We start from the raw sequence: 18563 nt of genomic DNA, 5'->3' as shown, positions 1-18563 counted from the left end.
CCACGAAGATAACCTCAACAGTCTTAACCATGTCTATTAAATCAGCCACTTCTTGCAGTTTTATAGACGGTAATAATTTGCCAGTTCTAAAATCAACCCATGACTTTTGGGGGGCAAACGCAATATAGATGACCTGAAATTACAGACAGCTCATTTATCTTAAGATTTGTTATGCAGTCATTTTCTTAAGGTGAATCAATTACTGAACCAGGCAGATTGGAAAAACAGTAAGTCTATAATCAATTTAAATCAAACGTACAAAATGTCTATTAAGAAACATATCAAAAATGCATCACTGATTTTAACAAATCCACCCCATGAATAATAAACGACTAGCACTAAAGAAATACAACAATCTTACCAATTTCAAAGCTTTATTTTGTATTCACTTTATTTTAAATATACACCTCTACCTAAACATCCGCTCGTGAGAAAAGAACAAGTTGCATACACAGGTTGTGTGAAAAAAAAACTTTTGGAATTTATACTTTTAAGAGGGGCTACAAAAGCACCCGAATTGAACAATGTATATTTGTACTGTTACAGCATTCTGTTCCATAATAATACAGTCATCATTTTAAATAACAAGGTCACCAATATTCCTTGGTGATAAAATGTTCTCAGAAGTGTAAAATGTAAACTTGCAAATTACATTCAAGCAATTATTTTCAAGTTTAAATGTGTGTAAATGCATCGTCCTTAATTTATAATATATCTATTTATGCTTATAAAATAATTGGCAGTTAAGAAAGGCCATTACCACACAAAACCTCTCGATGAACAATAAATTCCCTTTTGACATTCCGACTTGGTGCCGCCTGACAGCCAAAGTGAGTTGAAGAGAATTCTGGGAAAAGGATCTGCAAGGGAAAAGGCCTCAGATTCTCCACAACAGGCCTCTGCACTGCCTTTAAAAGTCTTTAATGAAGTCTTTATCAGAAAGTCTTCCTCCCAGTGTGTCTATAAAACATCCTTCTGCCCCCATCTCACATTTTTTCATTTGAACCTTTTTACCAAGAGGTGAAGAAAGGTCTCTTGCAGTGAAAGGTCTGGGTGAACGCATTGCCCAGCTGAACCACACGACCTTGGCCTCCCCCGCGACTCCTTTCCACCACCACACGAGGCATCTGGACTAACTGGATGGGGCTCTTCCCGTCCTTCAAAGCCTGGGTCAGATTCAGGATCTAACCAACAGAAACAGGCGTATGTGTCATTGACGAATAAGGTCACGGTGAGAAATTTCAACTCAAGTAGTGTAATGGTCAGGTAAGTCAACACAATACTTTCCTTGCGCCATAAAAACATACAAGCAGGATTATTTTAGTTTACGAAAATTGAAACGTTGAAAGTGTTTTTGTTTATTGAAATCAAATAAAATATTGGCCTAAAAAGTATTGGAAAAAATTCAACAAACAAAAAAACTAAATTGAAATGTTGAAATAAGTTAAAAACACTAAAATTATAATAATAAACAAAACTAAACTAATTAAAATTAATTCATCTTATATAGCAACATAAAAATAAACAAATAAACAATAAAATGACAAAAGCATAACAAAGTAACATAAAAACGAAAAATCTCAAATTAAAGGCTAATTTAAAATATTAACTAAATAAAACTAAGTTCTAAACTATAATAACTCTGTATAAACGTGTGCAAAAAATATTTTAAAAGTAATGGCAGAAATTTGAATCTTATGAGACTTTTTTTTGAAGATCTCTCTGTATTGTCTGTATTGTTATTTCTCAGATTCTTCAGAAATGCATAAAGTCATGTCTGTCCAAAATAACACTCAATACCGTCAGCATGTATGTTTTGAGCATTGTTAACTTTGGAACCATTACAGACAATACACATTTCCAGATCTAACAAGCAAAAATGTCCAGATCTAACAAACTACAAGCACCTCGTGCATGATTAAGTAGCAGGAACCATTAACACACCCTGTCAACACACTCAGTCTCTAGCTCAAACAACTCTGAAGGTCACGTTATCAACAGCAAATACACTGTGACAACACAGGATTAAATACAGTCTTTGTGGTATTAATACTGCTGCTACATTAATAGAGTTTTCTCCCTAAGAGACACAGACTTTGACCGATAATGCTACAGGAAGAGATCTCTTACTTGGCACTGTAAAATTTCTGGTCTAAATCCGGTTCTGCGTTTCAGCTGCGATAGGCTGAAAATAGCAGCCTGGCTGGGTGTATTAATCTAAGCTAACTGTGAATGTTTCATAGTGATAAAGCTTCAGAATTTAGTGTGAAAGGGAAAAAAAACTGAGAAGCTATTTCTGTAGCACACAGAGTAAGCAGAAGATAAAGTCATCTCTGGTTAAATAGACATACTGTACCTGGCCTCTCATAACGGACATCTGTTTCTCAAACATGGTTTTGTCAAAACCTTTATCGGTCTGAAAGAAAACAAGTGTTATTAATATGACATTTATTTATATTGGACATTATCTCTATCTGTCTGTCTGTGTAGCTATGGTAACTATTTTAAGTATGTACAGCCACAGAAAAAATTAAGAGACCATTTTAAATTTCATTTAATCAGCATGTATAGATGTATTGTGGCCATTCCAGTCCAACAAACCTCAGGAGTGACAAAGTCATTCAACAGCAATGTGAAAGACTGACAGCATGACAAGACACATGAAAACTGCAATTAAAATCCAGGTTATCACATAAAAAATATTTTTGAACTTTTCCTAAATACGTGTACAAATATTACTGTTACTGTAAAAAGTGAATATGAACTTGTTTTTCTTTGCAGTATTAGAGGTCTAAAAAAATACAGAGCATATTCTGTGTTATTTTGACCTGTTTCTCCCGTTTTTATTTTCTGCAAATAAATGCAAATAGAATGTTTTTATTTGGGAGAAAAATTGTTTGTTCACAGAATGAAAAAAATGATAATTTTACCTATACACACATAAATAGTAAATTCAGAAAAAACTGAAAATCATTTTAAAATGGTCTATTAATTTTTTCCGCGGCTTTAAATTTTCATCTGTCCAGGACATCTTGCACTGCAAACTAATGAGGAAGGTTATAAAGAGACCACATAATATTATCTAACCTGTTATTAAAATGGGTCAGGATGTTAACTAGTTGGTTCAACAACCAATGTAGGTTTGTCAATGTGGTCTTGTTAATTTAAAGTTGAACATTATTAGCAATGGCACTAAAAGAAAATGAATTCTGAGATTGTATTTGTTTTTAAGAGAGTTTTAACATATTTAAAGAGGGAAGTTCATAGACTTCTCATTGAAGTACCATTGCTAATGAAGCACAACTTCTGAAACAAATTTCAATGAGAATTCAAGTACCTCCAAAAATGTGACCCTGTCTGTAAAAACCCAGCCGAAGTCATTTGTTTGTGATTTAATAAAAGGTTCTGCATATTCCAAATTACAATTGCACAGGTTAAAATGAACTTCTTGCATGCAGATAATCAGTAAATCACAGGTTGAGACAGTGAGATCTCCCACCTTGAACATCTCATAAAGGTCCTCACAGAGGTCCTGTACAAAGTTCATGTCGGAGATGCGCGAGAGCACCAGGTCTCTGGTCTCTTGGGAAAAGGACACTTTGGCCTGCGGCAACCAAGCCCAGTGGAACGGATCTGTGCACGCGCACACAGAGAAAAATCACACTAATACAACCATCATAAAGATGCAAGACTGACCACATTATCAATTAAATGATTCATCTAAAAAAACATTATTTACAGCATTAAAGGGATAGTTCACCCAAAAATGAAAATTCTGTCATGAATAACTCAACCTCAGGTTGTTCCAAACCTGTATATATTTCATTGTTTGGTTGAACACAAAGAAAGATATTTGGAAGAATGTTAGCAACTTTCTGGGGCACTATTGACTACCATAGTAAAAAAATGAAAAAGGTAGTCTAAGGTGCCCCAGAACGGTTTGCTTTACTAAATTACTCAAAATATCTCATTTTGTGGTCAACAGAATATTTCAGAATTATTAACAGAATTATTTCTTCTATGGTAGTCAATAGTTCCCCAGAAAGTTGCTAACATTCTTCCAAATATCTTTCTTTGTGTTCAACCAAACAATGAAATTTATACATATTTTGACGACTTTATACAGACTTGAGGGTGAGTAATTCATGACAGAACTTTCATTTTTGGGTGAACTATCCCTTTAAGGGTGATATTTACACTCCACCAGTTAAAAGTCCCAAATGTGTTATTTCATAGTTTTGATGACTATTTTCTTATGGTAAAAATAACGGGTGAGTTGATGGCATTTATGCGTTTGACAGCTTTAAAGTGCTTTACAGTGAATTCAATCTACGTATTTTAAGTATTGCGTGTTCCACAGGGTTCGAACCATAACACTAATTGTGAATTAAATATGTACGTGGTACTGTAAATCTCGTAGTACTGTACATTACATGAGCAATTCAAACATCATGCTTTCAATCCCTAGGGAACACATACTAATTAAAAGAAATTCTACATGAAACGTCACTTTGATAAAAGCATAAATTAAGAAAAACTAAAATTCTTACACGCTCTCCACTCATCGGGGTGTTTAAAAGGGAAGGCCAAACCATTATCTATGGCTGCTATCTTAATGGCGGAGTCTTTTGAGTCCGTCCAATCAGATTCCTAAACACAGACAAGTAAAACAAAATTGAAGCTCAGCCTTTATTTATGACTGGAAAACAATGTAATCACGTCAACAGCAAAAACCCAGAAGCAATGTAATCAAGTAATACTGCGAATGGAACCAGCTCAATCCTGAAGTCTTATGTTTGACGTATGATCTATAAAGTCATTTCCCATGTATGTGGGAGGAACAGTTTGGATCCCATTACAGCAGACCCGCGCTACTCAGTCGCAGCATTTCACTTTGAACTTCCCAGCACTGTAAACAGAGCAAACTATAAATATCTCGCAGCTCACCTTCTCTGCCAATTCACCATCGCCCGGCTTCTCGTACTTGATCAACCAGTTATCGTTTCCTCTGTCTGAAGAAGACAAAAGAGAGATCAGATTTCTTTTTCAAAGACACGGATAACAATATGCATACATGCCACATTTGTGCTTGCGACATGAGCATGAATAAAGGAGGCGAGTCAACAGACAATGACAATGAAAAGTGACATTTGCTAAATAAAAACATTACTTAACAGAATACAGAACTTCTTTACACCAAAGTATAATGGTTACCTCCAAATACCAACTAGTGTACATCCATAAATTCACGAGTAACTAGATTTTTACATTCACTACAGGAGATGTGAGTGATAGTTGTCTGGGTAAAAACATGGCAACACAAAGCTGGTGTGCGGGGGGTGGTTGTCAGGGAACTATGATGCTAAGGTTTTATCAGGTTTCTATGCGGTTACCAGGGGGTTCTGATTGGTTGACTACTAAGTCCATAGAGCCGCTCCTCAAGTGTCTATATATATTCTTGTCCATTAGAAAAATTCTTGTCCATGGCTCGGGTTCTTCCTTTACTGCAAACCTATGGGATTTTTCTTCATCTGTTTAACCGTCCAATAGATGGATAAAAATACAAAAATCCCATCCACACAAAAAGAAACGGCAAACCTTTCTTCAACAAGCTATTCAATTTGAGGCATCATTCCTATTTGTAACACAAACAGGCTTGTCTTGTGGCAGAAAGGTCTTGACTCCTAGCAAGCACCACCAGCTTTGACATTAAAGGGATAGTTCACCCAAAAATGAAAAATCTGTCTTCATCTGTTGTTGCAAACCTGTGTGAATTGTGTTGTTCTGCTGAACACAAAGAAAGATATTTGGAAGAATGTTTGTAACCAAACAGATCTGGGGCACTATAGACTTCCATAGTAGGGAAATAAATCTACTACGGTAGTCAATGGTGCCCCAGAACTTTTTAGTTTTCCACATTCTTCAAAATATCTTTATTTGTGTTCAGCAGAACAAAGATTATAAATTATATAATAAAATTATATAATTTAATAAGATCGCTTTAAGAAAACACTTTTTTTACTATGAGAAAACAACAGTAACCATGGCAACATCATGGTTTCATACCTGTATTTCTGATGACGTAATCCAGCACCACGAGTCTCTCAAACTGAGACTGAAGCCGTTTCCTCATGTTCTCTGGTAGAGGCTCCGCCTCAAACTTCCTCAGCCAATAGTCTGCTTCGTGGTAGCCCTCCACAAACAACTGAAATGAGCCCACCTGCACAAGAGAGAAACAGCCAGTGAGGCATTATAAAGACAACAGAATGAAACTGAAATCATGACAGAAAATAAAAAGAATTGATTGAAATTGTTGATATCAGTGGTTCAAACAAGGGGGTTGTATTATTATGAGGTAAAGCTTCACCTTTGGAGGAAGGCCAACTCTGTGAAACCGACGACCCACTTTGGGGACTTTCTCCAGTGCATATTTTTTACCACGGGATTTGGCACGGTCAATCGCACTATAGTGAAAAGTCTCGCTGGCCAAATAAACAACCTGGAAGGGAAAGATAAATGAGAATTCATTAAAAAACTTCAGTTACAAATGCAAGAGATGTGTTAACTATTTGAAGTCACCATGAAATAAAAGAACTAGTGTTGTCACGATACTGGAATTTCTTATTTCGATTCGATACCTAAAAAAATATCGATATTCGATACCATTTTTGATACCACGGGGAAAAAACTGCCATTGCATTAATGCCCTAATTATTTTTATTTTTTATTAAAAGTTAAATTGAACAAGACTAGACAATGAATGAGGTATATTTTTACATGATTTATTAATTGTTAATCTGATGTTAATTTTACGAATACATTTTCTATTTAAAATTGTAGGCTATTTGTAAATATTAATGGACCAGAGTTTACATAAATAGTTGTTTAACTAACATTTATAAGAGATTAATAATTACCTAAACAAATGTATTGCTCATTCATTCGTTATGTTAGTTAATACATTTATCTGATTAACAAATTTTAATTGGGCTTTTATTCACATATAATCATTGATCAGCGCACACAGTGTCAGAAACGCAAACTTTAAACGCAAGACTCAAATGAATTCAGATTACAGTCTGTCTATTTAGCATAAATCAATAACAGAGCTTCTCTGTGTAGGTTATGCCTCTTTTAAATAAGCAGAACCAAATCTGCTGTCATCAAGTAACTTATTTGTCAGTATCAGTAATACAGTTATTTTGGGAGAAAATGTGAATTATTGCATTGCAGGCTAATTTAAAGGTGCAATGAATTAAGACATAAATTTTAACCCGTGCATTTGTTATATAAGAGGTAATCGTATTCAAGCGAAAATCCTGGAAGTTTCAGAACCGAAACGCCCTTGTTACTGAAATGACAACTTTTATTGATACCAGGCATGCACCTGGCATCCTGGAATGCACCTATCTATGGCAGGTTGAACACCGCCTCCACAGAAGAATATCAATGACTACTTCTCTAGCCCCACCCACTGGTTTGCTCATGACAGTACTAAAGTAATAAGTGGTGCGGAACCAGATAGAGCGAGCAAGCAATAAACATGCCGTTAAAGATTGCAAAATATTGTGCAGTGCCTGGTTGTGGAAGAACACAGTCTCTGCATAACCTTCCTTCGGATTCCGATATTTTTTTTAAAGACGTTCCAGCTCACGTGGGTAAAACATTGAGCGTTTGTTCGCTTCATTTCACTGCGGATTCCTTTGTGAACAAGGCACAGGTCGACGCTCGATTTGCGGAGAGACTAGATTAAAAAGCAGTGCTGTGCCGTCAATATTGGATCCGACAGGAATGGCGCAGCAATCTTATGCGAGTAAAAATATCTGTACGATGCGTCACTATTGCTTTGTTAGAGATTGCTTGATATGTCCTGATATAATTTTTAACCTGAAGTTACATGTCTAACCAAATTCACAGAAGGCTCCAACTAAGTTTACTACGCAAAATGCTATCCAATCATAGCAGTGGGCGTTAACTTACAAGTCTTCAATGCAGCACGCCCATTAACACAGAGCGTTTGTCGAGCCGGCCTCAAAACCCGGGTAGAAAATAGCCTATTACTTATTGATTTCGATGTTTTTGAATGCAAAAACCACGCGAACGTCATAAGAAGACCTCATAGAACAGTATAAAACAATAAAAAGGCAAGGTCATGACACCTTTAAGGTTAGCCCCTAAATTTTTTGCTTGCACTCCTAAAATGTTCAGTCAGGGGCTCCAGTGCTCTTAGTAAAAAAAGTTAGTCTGGAGCCCTGACATACATCGAGCGCTATGGTAAACATGGACGCGCAAACGTGCATCACACGCAAGAACTATTGCGGAGACTTTACCCGCACCAGCATTATTTCAAACATCAACTTAACCGGAGCGAATGGAACGAGTGGATGAAATCATGGATCTACGCACACACGTAACCCCCATTCACACAGACCACTGATCCCAGAAAATTGCCGTAAAATTGCCAAAGTGCCTTCTGTGTGAACGCAAACGCATCTCGGAATGATCCGAAAAGTGTTACGGGATCAGTCCCGGAAAGCGCCCTGTGTGAACAAAAGGCAGAAACAATGCCGTAAAAGCTGAGTAGTGATGACACGCATCTATAATAAATCATAAATAATTTGGCTATGAAAATAAATATAGTTAAGCGAGTAATTTTTGTTCGTTAGTAAATCGAGAACTAAAAAATAGGCCTACTATTTGTCTTTAGCTAAATCATGGATGAATGCAAAAGTCCTAATCACCAAACTTAAGGTCAGATGCGAGAATAGCGTTGTCTGCTTCTAAACGCAGTTTAAACTTGAAATTACTTTTATCAAAACTATTAACACGAAAAACATAGCGCTTCAATAAACTTGATCGCTTACCAACCTTTAAAGGGGTCATATGGCACAAATACGTGTTTTTCTGTGTCTTTGGTGTGTTATAAGTTGCCCATGCATGTATTAGACACGTAAAATTGCAAAAATTAAAGTGTCGGAACAAAGATGCATTCTATCTAAAAGCGAATGCTCACCCAGACCTGCCTGAAACGCCTTGTTTAACCACACACCCACAAATCTACATCAGTTTGTGATATGATTTGACTAAGACCTCCCAAATGTATACGCAAGTAAGGTGGACGTACCTGTCAGTACAATTGCTTTGGTACCTGACGTTCCAAATAGGGCTGGGCAAAAAAAAAATCGAAAAATCGATTAATCTTTTTTTAAACAGATCAATTCAATATCGATTCTCAAAAGCTGTGAATCTATTTTTTTTCTTTCATATTTATGCAAGCACTGAACATTAATTTACGTTAATGTTATTGCTACTACTATCCACTAGATGTCACTTTTCTTTTTACAACGGGTGGATGTTACAAGGAGTATCCTTCATTCATTGCTTAATTAACATGGGATGGTTGTGTCCTCGAATTTAACATCACCTTCATATAAAAGGCAGCGGTTCACATGATTTCAGCCTCTATTTACAGCTATTTTTGTGAAATTTTGTTTGTTATACTGCATCTTAAATTTAAAATATCTGTTCCGTTTCAATATACCCAAGTGTTTTAAAGTTTAATATGCAGGTTTGTGGCTCTTCATTTCATTTTTTAATTCACCATTGTAATGTGATATTTACTGATCTTTTTTTAGAAATATCTATAGGATTTGTATTTAATCTATACCCAGATAGCAAGCAACCATTGAATCAATGTTAAAAAATTGTTAATTTGTCAATGTTAATTGCGTTGAATCAATATCACTTTTGCACCTGCAATTTATGTTGAAAAAAATGTTGAAATTTCAACAAATCACAATTATATTAACTCTTGTATTTTAATGTTAAGTTTTCTTTAACTGGTCATGTTTAAAAGTAAACTTTTCAAAACATCTCTTTCTCTATCAATGTATAAGTGTTCTTATTAAAGCACTACTGTAAACATTGAAAGTGGTAAAAGAGTTGCCTGATCACAATAATGGTGATTTGTTTAAATTTCTAAAAAATGTCTACATTAATTGCAGGTGCAAAAGTGATATTGATTCAATGCAATTAACATTGACAAATCAACTATTTTTTAACATTGATTCAATGGTTGCTTGCTATCTGGGTAATCATTGACTCGAATCGAATCGTGAGCTTGTGAATCGGAATCGAATCGAAACGGAACATCAGAATCGATACCCAGCCCTAGTTCCAAATATGATAAGAGGCGTTACATTTCCGTCACACGCTTGCAGTATTCGACAGTATTCGATACGTTTTTATAGCATTATGTGCAATATGCTTTAGGCCCTATTACAGTTTTTCTCGATTGCTAACACAATTCATGAAACAACTCACCATTTTCTGACAACTATAAACACATTCTCAGAACAATACACCAACTTGTACAAACCCCACACACAAACAGTCTCAATTTGCAAAGGTTTAACCATGTTCTCATTCAGAAAACACAAACACACAATATAATGAACTGAAGTGTCAATATGTAAACTCAAATAGCACACATTTGTCCATCAGTAAACATTCAGTGGCAAAACTGATGACACACCAATCAGAATCTCAGGATAATATCAATAGGAGCACAGGTAATTGTGCATCCTAGAATCATCTATGGGCTTTATACTACTTACTGTAAACATACAGTATAATTACAGTACACACTTTATATGAGAGAAATTTTTCTATTCTGTATCCAGTAAACTGTAGCACGTGTACACCCTTTTTACCTGTGTTCTGAATTTTTGCAGAAAATACGGAATACTTGTAAAAATTGGGCCAAAGGTGCAGAGGATGCCATATTTTTTACATTGTCTCCTATTGACAAATCGCTTCACTGTTTTGTTTCCTTTATCTTCTCTGTAAGTCGCTTTGGATAAAAGCATCTGCTAAATGCCTGAATGTAAATGTTATTTGTGCAGTTGTGTACCGTATTGTGTTGCATGACCAGTTTATATTGTTCGTTGGTTTTTGAACTTCTCTTGTCTTGTAAGATCATCTTCATCTACTTTACAGTAGTGTAATGTTTTATTTTTTATTTTTTCCTAAAGCTCGTTCTTGCACTTTGCTCTATGTGCACTCTTTTATGTTGTACAGTATATTCTAATATACACTAAGCTGTCAAATTATTCTTGAATCCCACTAAGAGTTTTAGTAACAGTGTTTTGAATTGATCTCATCAGTGTCTAAGACTATGTTGCAGTGTGGGTGATTTTGAGGGCTTGTAAGTCATGTCTGCAGGAAAAGTTTGGTTTTTCAGCAAGTTTGAATGGTTTTGAGAAGAGAGCTTCATTTTGACCTGAAAATAAGATGTTTGGGGAATTGTGTGAGATGCTATGGATTTGTGTTTACTGTTTTGAGAATACGAGGCATAATTTTAAGAAATGTGTTTAAGCAATCGAGAAAAACTGTAATGGGTTTTTCATGCGATCTGCGTGAGCTTATTCCAAAATGGTTACAAAATCTAAATGCTAAAAAACGATAAACTTAATCTTAAACTCACATTTTTGTACATCATATTATTGAAAAATTATTATACCGTGCCTTTTGTATTGCAGTTAGGCTATGTTGCAAAAATACTGGCTAATTTTTACTTCGCAGCATTCCGTTCATTTTTTCATTAAGGCTGTGTAAATTTCCCCTGAACAATTTGCTTTTATTTGTTTTCATATGACATTTTATATTTAGCTTATATTTAGCTTAATCTCGTTGGGCTATAGCCTACCTTGCGTTCTTGTGCCTCATTCCTCTTCGTTGTTCTGCATTTACCAATAAAAAATATAAATAAAAAAGTTGACGTCTTTGTCATTTGCAAAAGGCAACAATATATGCTACAGAATAATAACCAAAAATTATTTAGGCACTAAATAAAGGAAGGCAGTAATAATAACAAATTACGCTATTTAGCTACCTAAAAACACCACAAGAAATATATTTTCTGTTGCGAAAAGAACTGTTGCGGAGACTTCACCCGCACCAGCATTATTTCAAACATCAACTTAACCGGAGTGAATGATACGAGTGGATGAAATCATTGATGAGGGCACATAAAGACAGAAACGCGTGCATTAAACATGACAACTGTTACTGAGACTCTGTAGGCTACTGGCCATCTTTCTAACATAAATAACGTTTAACTAGGGCGAATGAAACGAGTGGATGAAATTATTGATCACATACATACATCGAGCGATATGGTAAACATGGGAAGGGTAAACAAGTGTGCACCAAGTGCCAGATGTGTTATCGTCTTACTGAGACTCTGCACTGGCCATCGTTTTTAAGAGAGGAGGCGTGGCTCTGTTGTCACTGCATTCACGTGCAGTGTGTGTCAACTCACTGTCGGAAAAAAGAGAGCGAGCGAGAACGCGCAGCTGGTATCGATACGTGGGACATGAGTATTGGAACAGTTTCAGATTTTTCAGTATCGATACATATCGAACTATCGATATTTTTGAGAACACCAAAAAGAACATCATTTTTATGTTCATTATAAATTATTTATTCATGCAGGTGAAATTCATTTTCAAAGTCATAAACTTTCATCACAAAGAAACTATCTCCCCCTCCCCTTTTCTCTTCATGAGGCATCAAATATTAGCCTAAAAATTAAAAACTTAACCTAAACGAAATTGAAATTTTGCCTCAGAAAGGCACAAAAATTATAATAATAAATAAAAAATTAAATTAAATTAAATTAATCTTATGCAGCAACATAAAAGCATTAATGGGACATTATAAAACACAATACAAAACAAAAAAAACATTGACATTTCGTCATTTAGCAGACGCTTTTATCCAAAGCGACTTACAAATGAGGGAAACAATGGAAGCAATTGGAACAACATAAGGACAACAAAAAGCATAAGTGCAATAAAACTGGTCTCATGTAGCCTACCACAGTATACAAAGCAAAGGTTTTTGGGGGGGGATAGAAAGAGTAGAAAAGAGATAGAAGTCAGATCTGATCGGTCAGGTGCTGACGGAAGAGATGTGTTTACAGCTGATTCTTAAAGATGGCTACAGAATCTGCTGACAGATGTGGAACCGATCCAGAGAAGGTTCGTGAGAGCGATTTTTTACCTTTTTGGGATGGCACTACAAGACATCGTTCGTTTGCAGAGCGCAAGGATCTGGCGGGTACCTAAGTCTGCATTAGCGAGTGAAGATAAGGGGGTGCCGAACCAGTGGTGGTCATGTAGGCCAAGAGCAGAGCCTTGAATTTGATTCGAGTGACTATAGGGAGCCAATGTAACTTAATGAAGAGAGGAGTGATGTGTGCTCTCTTCGGTTCATTGAAGATAAAAAATGAAACGACAAAAGCATATAACAAAAAAGCTAAAAATTTTACTAAAATTAACAAAACCTAAAAAAGCAATCAAAGCCAATTTTAAATATTAAAATTTTCAATAAAACTTTAAACTATAATAACTCTTGTCCATTGGCCTGGCTTCCAACTTACGACGACTCAATCAATTCCAGATGGAATTCCCACCAACATTTTTCCTAATTTCAAAAGCCGTTTCACTCAGATATGCATCACCATGCGGAAGAAAACACCACTGTAATTTTCATTTCATGCCAACTTTAAACCACTATAATGCCAGCGTGGCTTTTATAACGCCCGTCCTTACCTTTGTTTTGGGTACAATTCCCAAGCCCAGTTTTTGGTCCACGAGGGAGGCAGCTGCCTCAGAGAGGTAGCCCTGGTTAGGGATGAGGCAACCGCGGCCAAAACAGCACGGGCAGCAGACTTTATGGAAGTATTTGGTCCATTTAGGGTTTAAGTGACCATAAGGCTCCTCTGATTTTGGCTTAAACACACCAATGATTTTCTGAAAGAAACATACAGGCATTAATCAACGATCTATCCATCTCTCTATGAACTTCACTGTATCTTCAAGCTCTCAAACACACACACCCACCCCCTTTGGATCCTTCACAAAGTAGCTTCCGCTGGATCCTTGCGAGATACGTTCGGGAAAGACGCCACTTTCGATTGCCTGCTCCGCCCTTTGAATAATCTCTCCAAATTCGGGGTCCTCTGGAAAATGGTTGAATTCTCCACTGCTATTCCCTGTAAGCACATAAGAAACTGATTTGAACCGCACTACGCAGGAGTTTATTGGACTTGTGAATATGCAAATGTGTGTGTAAAATCTGTCAATAGTCCTCTCATCTCAAAAGGCCACAGAGAAGCACAGCAAATGTTCTGGGGACTGATTTTCTTTTAATAATTTCCATCACGGGGTGAAAAACAAGCTCAAGGCCAATTTCCTAGATAAAAACTAAACATACTCTTAGAAATTAGACCTTCAAAGCTCAAATCACTTGTGCCGTGCGATTCAGTCAAACACGGTTTTGGAAAACCAGCCTTTAAAAATGGTGCCTGTCTGTTCTGACTGTTCAAAAAGATACAAATTGAAAGAGCGCTGGGCATTTTTGATCATGGGATGCCAAACGCAGCGGAAAAAAAACCTGACATGCCTAAGATGAAAGGTTTCATATCAAAGCACATCATCTGGAAGACAAGCAAATGCAAGGTTTTCAGTTTCTTTGACATGGGTTCTGATAAATATTTTGCTTATTTTGTCAAATTGTGCAACAGAAAAACATGCAGTGAGCGGGAAATACAGCCAAGTCGTCTTAATATAAAAACAATGAAAAGATGATTCTTACTTGTTCCTTAAAGGGATAGTTTACCCCAAAATAAAATTTCTGTCATCATTTACTCAACCCCTGTCATTCCAAACCTGTATGACTTACTTTCTCCTACAAAACAAAAGATATTTTGAAGAATTTTGGGAACCAAACATCAAATGGGCGCCCATTGACTTCCACTATTTGGACACAGAACCACAGATAATGTATTCTTTTCACAAGGTTTTGAACAACATGAGGGTGAATAAATTACCTAACTTTAAATTGGGAGTGAATATACCTTTTGATTTTATCCACGAGGTCCCCTTATAAGCTATACGTTTTTGGATGTATTCATGTTTGGCGCACAGTTTAAACAACTTTAACAAACTTTGTGTTGTATCAGGACAGAAGTTTTGAGTTGTTTGGTACCGTGATGTTGTCATAACACTCACAATTCTTAATTCAAAAGATCATGGAAAAGTTATACATCTCATGATATGGTCAATGTTGGTGACGAATATCTAATGTATGTTGCTACATGCATTGGAGTTTTGCAAGCAAGTTAGAAAGAGAAACACACACACGCACACACACGCGCACACGCGCACACACGCGCACACGCGCACGCGCACACGCACACGCACACGCACACACACACACGCGCACACACACACACACACACACACTCATGTGATCATGAGATCAGATGATGCAGTCACCATCCCAACTCGAGTAAACATGGTCTGTTTCTTATTAAAACAGAGCACTACATCCACAACGTTCAAACTTGCCCTGTCTTTAACCCTGGGTTGTGATTTCCATGGAGGACAGAAAATATTGACATTTATTCTTTAAAATGTACTATCCAAAGGTGAACAGGTATATAAACTGAATGCACATACAGCTGTACAACAACCACAACAAAGTGGCCCACGCAAGCTCTAAAAGGTACAACACATGCACACTTAGATGATGGTCTCTGGGTGAATGTGAGAGTCCATTAGACACAGCGAGACGCCTCTCTGATGGCCATTAAACATTTAGCAGAAGGCAAGTGCACTTTCCCCTCTCTCAGCAGGGATCAACTTTAAGGATGTTTTGCTGCTGGCCCACTCAGGTTTGTGGCTCAGATTTGTACTTGCCCTGACAATATATTCAATGACCCCAAGGTTTAAAAAAGTGCTTTTTATTTTTAGCTACATGATTTTTGTAAAACACAATGACTTAATGATTGTCTAGAACGGAAAAGAAGTGTCAACTCTTTATTTACATAAAACTTACAATATTTTCATTTATACTGTGTTTGTATCATCTGTCAATAATAGGGATGTAACAATATAAAAATCTCACTGTACTATAATACCCATGTATAAGGTCCACGGTACAGTATTTATTGCTAATATATTTGAAATGACAAATGATGACTTGGAAACGTGCCATAAGCATCCTCTTTTCTTTATCCTCTAACCATAACTGTTGCTAGAGGTATGAGTTATAGTATGAGATGGGTCAAATGAGCTAAAAATCCCTTTATAAACTAAAATAATTGCACCAGATGAACCTTGCCAAAGGTAGCATCTATTATTTTTTCTAACATTCTCTATGTTAGGCCCGGAAGACCTATCGTTTCATACAGTCATGTGACCATGATAATACTGAGACAATTTTGCTATTGCGATAACACAATATCGATAATATTATTACATCCCTAGTCAATATTTCCTTGTTCTGATGAACACAGAGAAAGATATTTGGAAGAATGCTTATAACAGATCTTGCCCCCCCCCCATTGACTCTCATAGAAGTTATCTTTTTTGTTCTGTTGAACACAGAAGACGACATTTTGAAGAATGTAGGACGGCAAACAGTTCTGGGTCACTTTTGACTACCATTGTATTTTTTCTACTATGGGAGTCAATGGGGGGCAAAATCTGTCTGGTTACAAGCATTCTTCCAAACATCTTTCTCTGTGTTCATCAGAACAAAGAAATGTATACAGATTTGGAACAACTCGAAGGTGAGTAAATGATGACAGAATTTCATTTTTGGGTCAAGTATCCCTTTAACTGAATTAAAAAAATAATAATTCTGTCAAATAGCAACTATTTGCGCTCAGACTTATCCACTTTGAGCCTCTCATGACTCTAATAATAATCACGTGTCTACAACGTCACCTGGAGTGATGACACATTCCAGATAAAGAAACAGCCAAGACTTCTCTAGATTGCTCAGCAGCTGCTCTGATGTCACCTGTACACGTGTGCCTTGGGTTCAAAGTGCATGTAAACTGAAAAGTGTAAACGGTACCGTGTTCTTCTTTTCTTTCCGCTCAGAGATAAACCAGCTGAGATGTAATTAAGTATAATTTGGGACATTTGTAGAATATTTAATATTCTTCAACATGAATAATTTGTAAGGGAGGAAACAAAACCAAACCGGTTTCTTTCTATTTAAGTCTTTTGAGAATGCCCCAAGGCACATTAGCTGATGTTTTTGTAACTGCGCAGTACAGATTCAGAACACGCGCGGTTGCTATGGAAACTAACGCAGCCTGGTCTCTTGCGAGTTCTTTACCAATCAGAATTCAGACTACAAAAAACGACGCAAACCGTGTGGTATTAGAGGGGCGTGGCTACCTTTAACTAAAAGGCGTGGTCATGAGTTTAATTAGTGATATTTGGGCTAGTTACATGTGTGAATTATGTGGAAACAGGAAGTATATTACAATTATATATATTACTCATATCAAAATATATTACACATAGGCCCGTTTTCATAGACAAGGTTTAGCCTAAACCAGGACTATGCCTTAGTTAAATTAGGTTATTTCATTTATCATTATTATTATTATTTTTAAATTCGTTAGAAAAAACATTACTGATGTGCATCTTGAGACAAAACAATGGCACTGACATATTTTAAAATATGTCAGAGAAAGTTATTTTCAGTTGAGACAATTCATTTTAGTCTGGGACTAGTTTTAAACTTTGTCAGTGAAACATAATAAAAAATGTAAAGCAAGACAATAGCTCTTTGCTATGCAAGTAAACACAAAAGGCAGTTGTTGTTGTTGTTGTTGTCGTTGTCGTACGAATGTAATGTGCGAGTATTAAGAAAAATCATCTTAAAACTCCTGTTAATCTGACAAAATGATGACGAGATTATAAAAGGTCATATCCAGCTCACACACATCTCACCTGGAGACGCTGGATTATCATACGATGAGCTGTATCTGTTCCTCCGCGTCCTCTTCTCTCTGCCCGCTCGAGGTGACAGATTTCCGGCAGGTCCTGGTAAAAGAAGCGCTTCTTCTCCGGAACCGTCCGCTTCTAGCTCCGTCAGCACGCTTTCCGTTGAGTCCGAGATTCGGACAGCTGCTCCGGGGTTCAGCGACAGTCCCAGTGAAGGCGAGGGCCGGGTCTTTTCAAATAACACCGCGGGTACATCTGACGGGTGATAGTTCGTCTCCGGTGTTAAATCTCCACCGCCTTTCTCCGGCTCGCCGTCGGTGGGATCGCACTCCGTCATCATCGTTAACGCGAATCAATTCCGTCTCCTAGTATAGAAACTCAAACACTTCTAATATGTGATATAAAACTCGCGACATGGCTGTGTGTGTTTCTTTAGGAGCTGTCTTTATTTTCTCGAATACGCGCTGGTGCTCTCGATTGCTTCACGTCCACATCATCCGTCACCATTACCGACTTCCTCTTTGCTCACGCATGCGCACTTCGTACCGCTGTCCGGCAGGTTTCTTAAAGGTACAGTAACCATGCCCCCTCCCTAAGCCCTGTTATCCACTCACTTAAAATACGTTTTTGTTTGGTTTGGGGCCAAGTGTCTAATATAAACTCAAATGCATTCTTTACAAAACGTCTCTTCTTGTTTAGCCTGTGACGTTATGCTCGTACATCCTGTTGCAGCAAAAAATATGACAA

At 36.8% G+C, this 18563-nt stretch overlaps 1 protein-coding gene across 1 annotated transcript; it reads right to left on the bottom strand.

Annotated features, from left to right (window-relative positions):
* Nucleotides 1–363: 363 nt before the first annotated feature.
* Nucleotides 364–18337, bottom strand: pi4k2b (phosphatidylinositol 4-kinase type 2 beta). Its single transcript, XM_057332297.1, has 10 exons — nt 17823–18337; nt 13908–14059; nt 13617–13817; nt 6368–6499; nt 6067–6220; nt 4948–5012; nt 4551–4650; nt 3500–3633; nt 2357–2416; nt 364–1184 (listed from the first exon to the last, which is right to left on the bottom strand). Exons 1-10 carry the CDS (start codon nt 18154–18156, stop codon nt 1011–1013), a joined length of 1506 nt encoding a protein of 501 aa, XP_057188280.1. The 5' UTR covers nt 18157–18337; the 3' UTR covers nt 364–1010.
* Nucleotides 18338–18563: the final 226 nt, after the last annotated feature.

Source organism: Triplophysa rosa, linkage group LG4, assembly GCF_024868665.1.
Source record: "Triplophysa rosa linkage group LG4, Trosa_1v2, whole genome shotgun sequence".
Taxonomy (NCBI): domain Eukaryota; kingdom Metazoa; phylum Chordata; class Actinopteri; order Cypriniformes; family Nemacheilidae; genus Triplophysa; species Triplophysa rosa.
The sequence above is the reverse complement of the archived record's forward strand: the minus strand, read 5'-3'. Positions and strand labels throughout refer to the sequence as shown.

Coding starts and splice junctions, on each gene's coding strand:
- pi4k2b (XM_057332297.1), bottom strand. CDS start 18,156: ATGATGACGGAGTGCGATCCCACCGACGGCGAGCCGGAGAAAGGCGGT. Junction 3,634..4,550: donor CCCCGATGAGTGGAGAGCGT/GTAAGAATTTTA, acceptor GCGCGTGCACAG/ATCCGTTCCACTGGGCTTGG. Junction 2,417..3,499: donor ACCTTTATGAGATGTTCAAG/GTGGGAGATCTC, acceptor GTTTTCTTTCAG/ACCGATAAAGGTTTTGACAA.